This window comes from Ascidiella aspersa, chromosome 5 (genome assembly GCF_963924565.1).
Source record: "Ascidiella aspersa chromosome 5, kaAscAspe10.2, whole genome shotgun sequence".
Lineage (NCBI taxonomy): Eukaryota > Metazoa > Chordata > Ascidiacea > Phlebobranchia > Ascidiidae > Ascidiella > Ascidiella aspersa.
This window is the reverse complement of record NC_139451.1, coordinates 6565917-6576303: the sequence shown is the minus strand read 5'-3', so window position 1 is coordinate 6576303 and position 10387 is coordinate 6565917. Positions and strand designations below refer to the sequence as shown.

The following is a 10387-nucleotide window of genomic DNA, read 5'->3' as shown; positions in this document are numbered from 1 at the left end:
TCTAAAACGTGAGCAAAGGGGCCATAAGTGGTGAAAGCCCATTAACCATTGGTTAATTCTTTGTAACGTACTTCGTTTCCGGGAAGTTTCATTTAAAATTAAACTATTTATACAATACGCTGGAATAAAGCTTCAAGTCATTTAAGAAACAAGTTTGTAAGATGTCTGAAGTTCAGCTGTTTGTTGCTTAGCAACGCTTGTTATTAGCTACCTAGCAATTCTTGTTGTTTGTTACCTGGCAACACGTGTTGTTTGCTGCATAGCAACGCTTGTTATTAGTTTCGTGACAACGCACTTGGATTATCACAACAAGGCAATGGCGCTTCTAGCGGTTTTTCTGTTGTTTATTGTTACTATCCAGGGAAAAGTTGTGTTCAAGAAAAAAACCGACCATTGTCCAACGACCGCTGGGTGTCAGTAAGTAGCGTTGCTATAGCAATTAGCAATAACTGAATACAGTGGATAGTGACGTCGTAGATGTTAGTCGCAACTGGATAAGTCCGATACTTCATTTTATTTAAGGATTGAAACAAAATACCTCGAACCAATCCGATCAGAAATGACGTCATTACTAAAACAAGAAAAATTTGTAAAGTTAAAACGTATAGCACCATTTTTTCTAGGTTATTAGGTCTAAACTTACATTAATATTAAGAAGTTGAGTTACTTCCAGTTGTTAACTTTAAGATAGAATTGCTGCATTGTATCGCAATACATGGCTGAATTCCTATAATAATTGAGTATTGGATCGGCACCGATACCAGCCTAGTATCGAAAGCATCGGCCCCAACTCGATATTATCGGACATCCCTAGTCCAAAGATATTTTCCCCAGATTTTTAGACTAACATTTGCTTTAGCGAAAAACAGTGAATTAACTCAAGTTATAAATTAAATTATAATTATTTTTATAATTAATTATTTTATAATTTACTTTTCAATGTGGAATGTAACCATGGTAACTGTGCAGGTGCAATAGAGCTTACAAAGATCCCCAGGACGAATTGAGTGTTCAATGTTCGGGCGACGATCTCAGCTTGGGGGAACTACCCTTAAGCAACATCACATACTTCAGCATACGTAGTAAGTGTGACGTAATAAACGTGCATAGCTTAACGTAATAAACATGTATAGGGTTATGTAATAAGCATGTATAGTATGGTGAACTGTGCTTAGGGGCACATTTATCGTCAAGAACCCTTATTTATTAACAAATGTTATCAATGTAACCTGGGAAAAGTGTAATTCGTCATTTGAAAAAATATTTTAAGGAAAAGTAGCACTAGCTAAATGGTCTATAAAACTTTAAATAATTCATGCTTGCTTCTATAGTGGTTCCTAACAATATTTTTTGATCAATTTGCGGAAGCAATAATACATTATTCATATAAATTTAATGTTTTGTCATTTACTAAAATTTAGTGGAGCACATTTGCTATGCTGTTATATACTTACGCTCAACATTTGGGTATCCGCAAAATCGGTTGAAACACTGCTATAATGTGGGCGTTACAGCAATTTAGGCATGAAACTAAATCTCACCTTGAAAGAAGTCATTGAGAACTAGTGAGGCGGGTTGCTCCATGCACATCAATCCAAACTATTCCAACTTATTTATCCAACTTAATCTAACTTTTTCATCCAGCTTAATCCAACTTATTCGTTCAATGTAATCCAATTTATTTATAAAACTTAATCATCTAACTAAATCCAACTTATTTATGCAACTTAATTCAACGTATTCATCCAACATAATCCTACTCATCCAATTTATTTCAACTTACTTATCCAACTTAATGTAACCTATTTATCCAACTTATTCATCCAACTTAATTCAACCTACTCATCTAACTTAATCAAACTTGATTCATCCAGACTTCAACTTTAGCTTCCCGAACCGACTCCGAATAATGCGCAAGATGACCAAGATGGAGACTTTATATATTTACAACAACGGAAGGGGTGTGTTCAACTGGGACTGGCTGCCTGGTGAGTCTGTCTGTCACCACTTTTTGAAAAAATTTTTTAATTCCGTTTGGGATGATATGCTTTAAAGTTGTATTTCTTGACTTTGGCAATTCCAATTGCATTTTTTCCATGTGAACTAACAAATAACTACCGTCACCTAGTGGTTATAAATCCACAATGAGAGCTACCACCATATGTCGCTATTTATTCGTTGCAGATTCTTGCAGCAAAGTGACGTTCCGGCAAACAAAAGGACTCTATCGCTTTGTGGCCTACCCCGACTACCCGCACCCCCCCAACCACTGTGACGTCAGACCTTCGCTCAATGTGACGTCACTATATTACACGGGCGTGGAATACCCTGAATGTCTCCCCCAAACAATAAGGACGTTGTCGTTGAACAAAGTTCCAATGACGCAACTCGCTACGTCAGGAGCGATGACGTGGCCGCGAAGCTTAAAGATCCTAAAAATCCAGGAAGGAAACTTCTCGATGATCGGCAGTCACGTGTTCCGTTCCGCTCGACTAACAACAATCTGGATCCACAAATGCAAGGTTCCGCTTCAACGAATTCCCGCAAACCTAAACGTCACCACGCTAAAGCTATCCTATTGTGACGTGAACGCTGACGTCAGATTCGACCAAATGACGTCACTGCGCTCCCTTGACCTGTTAGCAAACAATCTGGATCGTGTACCCCCCAACTTGCCCCCCCAGCTTAAAAACTTGAGACTGAACTACAACAAGATCCAGCTCGCCAGCGACATCCAATGGGAAAGACTCACAAACCTCTCGCACCTGGGGATTTCCCACAACGAGCTGCGGGGAATCCCCATGGACCTCCCCCCTTCCCTACTGAGTCTAGAGTTGAACCACAACAAAGTGGAGTACATTGACCCCTTGACCTTTGTGCGCCTTGTAAAGCTCGACAGACTCTCCATTACACACAACAGGTGGGTGAAGGGGCTTTCCCTCAACAGGTTGGTGAAGGGTCTTTCTCTTAACAGGTTGATAAAGGGGCTTTTCCTCAACAGGTGGGTGAAGGGACTTTTCCATAGCAGGTGGGTGAAGGGAGTTTTCCACAGCAGGTGGGTGAAGGGTCTTACCCACAACAGGTGGGTGAATTGGCTTTCTCTTAACCGGTGGGCGAAGGGGCTTTCTCACATAGAAAAATGACAATTTACATTTTGAGATGAGATACTATGAAAGTATGACACTTTTCGATAGCAATATTTTGGGAAAAAGTATCGCGATCCGATACCAAATTACGTCATAGCGTGACAAATAAAAATCTTGGCTAAACTTGGCAATGATAACCCCCTGGTATTGAACAAGTAGCGATACGATCACAAAATATCGGCTTTCAATTTTTACCCGATATAAAAAAATTAATAAATTGTGCAGATTGCTTAACCTGCCGTCTGGTGTTTCCCCCACTGTGCGAACGGTGAGTGTGAACAACAATCGTATTGAGACCATACGATCAGCGTCGGAATACGATTACTGCGCCAATTGTAACTCATTCAATGTTGATGCGAATCCTTGGGTGTGCAACAAACAGTTTCTCAAGTTCCTGGTCTGGCTCACCGAACATAAACTTCTTTCACAAACTCAACTACTAAAGGAAAGGTGCAAGATGCTACAAGGAGGTAAGTTGTTTGGACGCCATTTCGGGGCAATCGATTGTACTAAAAGCCAAAGATGCGCTGTTGTACAATATGTTTAATGATGTAGTTAAGTCGACATTTTTGATCTATTGAGTAAAGAAAAATATAATAAAAACGCCATTTTGGGGCATTTTTTACCAAATAAAGTATTAAAATTGAATTCCTAATAAAATTAAAACGCAATACTTATAAATAATTATGCTTTCCATATTATTGTTTCCAATAAATAATTTTGCTTAGTAAACAAATAATTTATTTCCCTTTAAAATCTCGCCCCAGGTTTCAGTTTAGGAGATGTTTCCAAGCTGTACGCCTACCAGCGAAATCTCAGTCAATCAGAGCCGACCTGCGTGTTCAACGTCACAGACCTTTATTGCGTCAACAATAGCATGGGTGCTTTTCCGCCGAGCCCGCCGGTCTCAGTAAAGCGTTACGAAGTTTCATTCAACCGTAACATCACTTGGATCCCCGATGAGGAATTCACCAATCAAAATCAAATGTTACTGTGAGTTTGTTTAATTAAATGTTGTTAATAATTATACTCGTTTTTCAATTCCGATACCGATATTTTGAGCAAAAATTATCGCGATGCGTTCCGATATCAAATGACCATGCTCAAACAAGAAAAACAGATACAATTAAATAGTACACCGAAAGCCATTGCAGACTCACCAAATCTGTCGATCAATGATGCAAGCAGAGCAGGCTAGAAAAACAAATAGCCTGCAGTAAGGTTAGAACTCACGACCTCCAGTCAAGCCGGGACCGTCGCTCTACCAACTGAGCTATGCCAGCTCAGAGAGGAGGGAGTCGAGAAACAACCATAGGCCAATGCTTGCTCAATCTGTGTTAGTACAAGCAACTTGCATTGAAACATAGGTACACACATATGTGTGTTAACAACTAAGATCTCGCCCTTCTGAAGCTTTGGTTGCCTGCATAGCTCAGTTGGTAGAGCGACGGTCCCGGATTGACCGGAGGTCGTGAGTTCCAACCTCACTGCAGGCTAGTTGTTTTTCTAGTCTGCTCTGCTTGCATCATTGATCGACAGATTCGGTAAAGAGTCTACAATGGCTTTCGGTGTGCTAATGATACGGAAGCCGTAATCGTTTGTCAAAAAGCAGCTTCAAGGGCTAGATCTCAGTTGTTAACACACATATGTGTGTACATATGTTTCATTGAAGATAATTAAACGTTGAAATACACCTTTTACCAGTTTATTAGGCCAAAATTAGCAGTAATAAGAAGTTAAATTACTTCCAGTTGTAAACCTGCTATTTTCATAAGTATTTTACCAAGATTGAATCACTACTCAGAATCATACATACACCCCTAGTTTATACATCAGATAAAAAGGTATATTTTGTTTAATACTTTTTTATTTTATATTACTAAGACCAACTGCTTCCGGGCGAAAAACTTAATTGGTCGATTAAAATCAAATGCTGTAGTAAATTTTGATGTAAGCATCTCTGAATGTGGCTGATTAAATAAAAATCAATTCTTTGAAGAAAATAGAACGCAAAAAAATCCAAATTTGTTCAATTTTTTAATTTTTCCCGAGAAAGTTTACCCAGAGATATTACATGCATATAAAAAAAATTATATTTTGATGGCTTTAAACATTTAAACGAAAACAAATTAGGCACATCAATGGAAAATTAGCGGTATTCTAAATATTATTTTGACTTAATAAATTTAAAGATTTTAATTTCCATTATATTTACCTTAATCATTTTCATGCGACTAAACCTCCAACTTTAACTTTAACTCTGGTATTCTCTGGTTTTGTGATTAGTATCTAACCTACAAACTCCCACTTAATGCTAGAATCATTTATCTTAATAATAAATTGCTAAGCCAATAAGATCGAATAAATCGACATCATCTTGAGTAATACTTTAAATACGAGCTTTTATCATCTTCAATTAGTGTGAATGAAAATCTTGTATCCATACAAACAACCCCTGAGTGTATTTAATTCTCAGTTTAAGCAATACCACTTTTATTTGAGCAACAAATTCCTTCCAGACTTTTCCTCAACCACAATTCGATCGCCAACTTTCCTCGGGGATTACCCGCTTCGCTCGAAGTCCTTTCATTAAGTCACAATCGAATAAAGGAGATCACGGCGTCGGTTCAACCAACTTTAAACCGATTGGTCAACCTAAGAAAGCTATTCCTTAACGATAATGACATCACAATGATCTACAATTATCAACTGTTGCCGATGACGTCACTAAAGTGGGTTGGTCTCCAAGGCAACCCGCTGGTTAGTAAATCTAGCTGTTGTGTCAGAAATGTATGGTTTGAAAAGGGTTTTGATTACTTCAATATATTCTTAGAAATAAGTTCGATACAGATTGACAATTTAACGCTTCGCCTTTATTGTTTCTCAACCTTTTTTGAGGCTACTTAACAAAATATTAAGCGTTAGAAAACTGCCAAGCTTTGGTGTCTAATTATGGTCACTGATTATTAAGAGAACAAACCATAAATTATTAACATAAATGAGTTCAAATTTAATAATTACAAGCCGTACAGCTTCTGCAATTTTTCCTAATGTTCGAAGCAATCTTGCTCAGAACCAATCTTAATAAATCCAACCATATAAACTACTGCGGTCATCGGCAAAAAAAAATTAAATTTAACGGCCACACAATTTTGATTCGCAACCAAATCGTTGAAAATAAAAAGGTTTATAAATTTATTACACAAATACAGAACGACAATTGTTGTAAACATCTCACACATCAATACAACTTCGCAGGGTTTTATTTCTAACATTTACACAATCTTACAAAAAACTCATTTTTTTCTGTTATATATAATATTTATATGCATCTACAGCCGTGCCTTATATGGTTAAAGCGCGACGAATTGTTTACTTCCCATAATGAAGTGGCAGTTATTTTGTTGCAGCGTTGCGATTGTTCGATCCAGTCGCTAGTGGTTTATTTCCATGATGTGTTGAGAACACGAAGAGAGAATATTCTCGATGAATTCCACGAGATGCCGAGATGTGCCACGCCCACAATTGCAAGGAAACGCCCCATCACTCAACTCACCGGGCTTTTCGAGTCAGTAGTACTACTACTACTATGTCATAACTACCTTATTACCCCATAGCACTATTATTACGCCACAACACCATTTTTACGCCAAAATACCATTGCTTCGTCACAACTACGTTATTTACGTCACATTTAAATATTACTAGATCACCACTACCTTACTACGTTATCACAAAATCCTAGGCCATAATTTCCTTACTACGTGACAGTAGTATAATCACGACGTCACAGTACCTTACTACGTCACAACAGGATTAGCATCACAGCAGTATTACATATTATTTATAGATGCTGTCTTAATTGAACCTGACAAGAGTGGTTGTATGTTTTTGCTGCTGCTTTAGTTATTATATAAATAAGTAAGAATAATATCACGTATGTATGCAGCTACCAGTACCAATGTATTCCCGAAAAGTGCGAATGGAACAGAAGTTTGGCTTTTCTGGATTGCTCACTGCACACTCAAATGGTAAGAGGTTAAGAAGAATACAACAACTACATAAAACATAAAATATATTTTTTACAATGATCAGAAATATAACAATAATATTAACCACTGATTGCAAGACAGACACAAGCTCAAATGGTGTGAAACAATAAAAAATAAGACACTTTAATTTATTTTGTAAATATTTTGATAATCTATTTATCTGAAAGTAAGTTGTTATTTTATTTTTACTTTGATTTTTCAGACAACCAAGACGCGAACACCGGACTACGACATCACGAAGCCGCCATACATTCCTCGCAGCTCGTACTGGAGGTCACTAACCTTACGTAACCTCAACTTAACCATTGGCGTTATCGACCTACGTAACCTCAGTCGACTGACGTCACTAGATTTGACGGGTGAGAGATTTAATGTAACCATTTGAAGTTTGCCCATAAAACAAACAATCCAAACTTTTTCGTGTGACGTCATCAACTAGGTAACCGCTTGACGTCACTTCCGCTTAAACTTCCTCCAACGCTTCGCGACTTACGCGTTTCCAGCAACAGCATGACGTCACTGATTACGTCACGCAACATGACGTGGTTTCTTCCCGCGCTTGAGAACCTGGATATTCGTTGGAATAATTTCAAGTGAGAAAATGTTTCTTTTTTAATGCTTTTAAAAAAATTAGGAGTTTCATCTGAAAACAAAAATATTGTTATTTTAAATAAGACTCAAAACTCATCTTTAGAGAAAATATTTTATTTTTGCTGCAAGAATTATAATTATGATAAAATTAGTTAACTAGTCAGTAATCAAACCAACATTTAGTTAGTCACAAAAAATATCTACACGTAATTAATGATGTTGCAGAACGTTTACGACTGATGATGTCAAATTTTTCTCGCGGATCAACTACGTATCTCTGGTGGGAAACCCCCTCGAGTGCAACTGCCAGTTGCGGAGTTTCATTGTTTGGTTGAACTCGAACAATCGCACGGAGACCAACAAAAACCTAAAGGTGGCGTCATTGTATTACAGCGTGTTTGACGTAATTAAGGTGTTTGTTCTGACAAAAAAATTAGCTGAAACAAAAAGGTTTATATAACACGTAAAATCTGTTTATAAGCTTATACAACTTATTATGTGTCGTTATGCAGTAGTTACAACCTATTTAATGAAGTCACAATGCATTTACGCTTTGTTTTATGACATTATATGTATTAACGTTTTACTACATGACGTCACAGTGTACTTACATTCCTTTTTATAACGTCAAACTGTATTATCGTTTTGCTTTATTACGTCGCAGTGTATTCACTTTTTGTTCTGATTAGAACGTGACTTGTTCCGGGTCGTCAGGGTCTTCTCTCGTTTTGTTTAAAATGAAAGAGGCTGACTACTGCCCCCCAGCGGATATGAAAAGGCTTGTGGTTGCGGCAGTTTGTGGAACTTTAGTTCTTCTGCTCGTTGCGGTAATTGTCAGCTGGAAAGTCAGGAAGGTGAGATTCAAACTGGTTTTATGTTTCTTCAACTTAATGGCAATTGCTAGAAAAATATTGGTATTCTGTCAAGTTGCTTCCAATTGTTTGAAAAATGGTCAAAGGTGAACTCAAAGTTCTTTCGATTTTAGCAATAAAAATACCTTAAACGCTTTTATGTGTCGTATGTTGTATTAACAAAACGCAGCGCCTGAAATAAATTCTATAGTGGCGCACCTCTATTCACGTCATAATGCCTCCTATTGTCTCCCAGCGCGCGATCGCGTCACGTGACGAGTTGGTGCTCCAGGATTTACTTTGGCGCCAAGATCAAGAAGACGAAAGAATGAAGAAGCTGGGAAAGCCCCCGGATCGATACCAGTACCATGCTTTTGTGTCCTACTGCAAATCTGATGACGTATTCGCCTTTCAGCTAATCGGGGTATGACGTCATTATCATACTGCAAAGCTAATGACGTCACAAAAGGAGTTGAATTGGTCATTTTCTTACTAGCTTATTTTAAGTTAATTTCAATTGAACTTAACCAAAGTTAGCAATTTAAAATCACTCCTCAGTTGAAAAAATAATATTATATCAGGAACTGGAGGAGAACCACGGGAGGACGCTGTGCTTTCACGAGCGCGATTTCCAGGTCGGAGTAAATATCGCCGATAATATCGTCGATAAAATATCGGCGTCGCGTCACGTCATCTTCATTGTGTCACGTGCCTTCGCGCGATCTGATTGGTGCAAATACGAGGTGTCGGTGACCTTGGCAAGGTCGAACACCACGAGGGACAAGGGCGTCATCATTCCTGTTGTCATAGAGGTGAGACAATTGTTGTGTATTGTGGCTTAACAAGAGATGTGTTACAAATGGGAAATTTGAAGCTTAGTCGATAAAGGTAAATTATTTTCAAAACATTTTTTTTATTTTGGATAAAGTTAAGAACAACATGTTGCCTTTAAAATGACGTAAAAAACACAAATAATGTTTTTTTTTTATATTTTCACTAAAATCAAGACAAATAGTTAAATATAATTTTTTTGCAACTCTTGCAAAATAAACAAAGGCTGTTGGATGGGAAAGTTCTGCGTCGAAAAACGCAAGCAGATCGCTGCCGAGCTGTTTGAGATAAATTCATGTTTGAGATGATTTCGTTTTTTAATTTTTAGTTGCATACTCTGTCACATTATACAAGAACCTCATGTGCTCAAGTTTCACGCTACTTAATTCCAGGATATTTCATACGACCCGGACGTGATTGAAAATCTCGCGACTTTATTCTCAATAAATCCCGGGATAGCGGTGCCGCTGGGTGGCGATAAAGCGTGGAAAAAGTTCTGGCAGATGCTCGCGAGCGCCACTAGGGGCAATATCAATTAGCGCGAGTTTCATGTTCGGTAACTTCCCGTGTTTTTTATTCATTTTGAACATTTTGTTTAAATTGTGCCAAAATAAAACTTGCTATTGAAACAAGTTGTGCATTTTTTTAGAATTTGACTAATAACGTTTAGCAACACTTTTATTTCATCATAATTTTTGAAGAAAGAATTATTTTAATTGTTGATTAATGTGAATCATCCGGTTTGATCCTTCTTTATAAAACAATTTTTTAAAGAATTCCGGTTTAAATACGAGTAAAGCTGGTCCTACGCAAATTACTGAATAAATGGTCACAGTGCGTTCGCGCCTTTCGCTTAGTGATCTATTTCACAAAAGTGCTTTTTAGGTTATAAGTTATTTTTTCCTGTTTATACACT

At 37.5% G+C, this 10387-nt stretch overlaps 1 protein-coding gene and 1 non-coding gene across 2 annotated transcripts; both read left to right on the top strand.

Annotated features, from left to right (window-relative positions):
- Positions 1 to 316: 316 nt before the first annotated feature.
- Positions 317 to 10010, top strand: LOC146141646 (uncharacterized). Its single transcript, XM_083390441.1, has 14 exons — positions 317 to 417; positions 970 to 1082; positions 1875 to 1988; positions 2185 to 3082; positions 3372 to 3616; positions 3914 to 4139; positions 5666 to 5906; positions 7401 to 7557; positions 7638 to 7791; positions 8015 to 8162; positions 8479 to 8643; positions 8897 to 9064; positions 9222 to 9452; positions 9864 to 10010. The coding sequence occupies exons 1-14, from the start codon at positions 317 to 319 to the stop codon at positions 10008 to 10010; spliced, it is 3108 nt and encodes a 1035-aa protein (XP_083246567.1).
- Trnap-cgg (transfer RNA proline (anticodon CGG)) lies at positions 4568 to 4642 on the top strand. Its single transcript has one exon. It is a non-coding gene; the product is annotated as a tRNA-Pro (tRNA).
- Positions 10011 to 10387: the final 377 nt, after the last annotated feature.

What these genes read in the sequence shown, in the direction of transcription:
- LOC146141646 (XM_083390441.1), top strand. Translation starts at nt 317, where the DNA reads ATGGCGCTTCTAGCGGTTTTTCTGTTGTTTATTGTTACTATCCAGGGA. An exon ending in CCAACGACCGCTGGGTGTCA is followed by an intron (nt 418 to 969) that starts GTAAGTAGCGTT and finishes GTAACTGTGCAG; the next exon opens with GTGCAATAGAGCTTACAAAG. An exon ending in AATCAAAATCAAATGTTACT is followed by an intron (nt 4,140 to 5,665) that starts GTGAGTTTGTTT and finishes AATTCCTTCCAG; the next exon opens with ACTTTTCCTCAACCACAATT.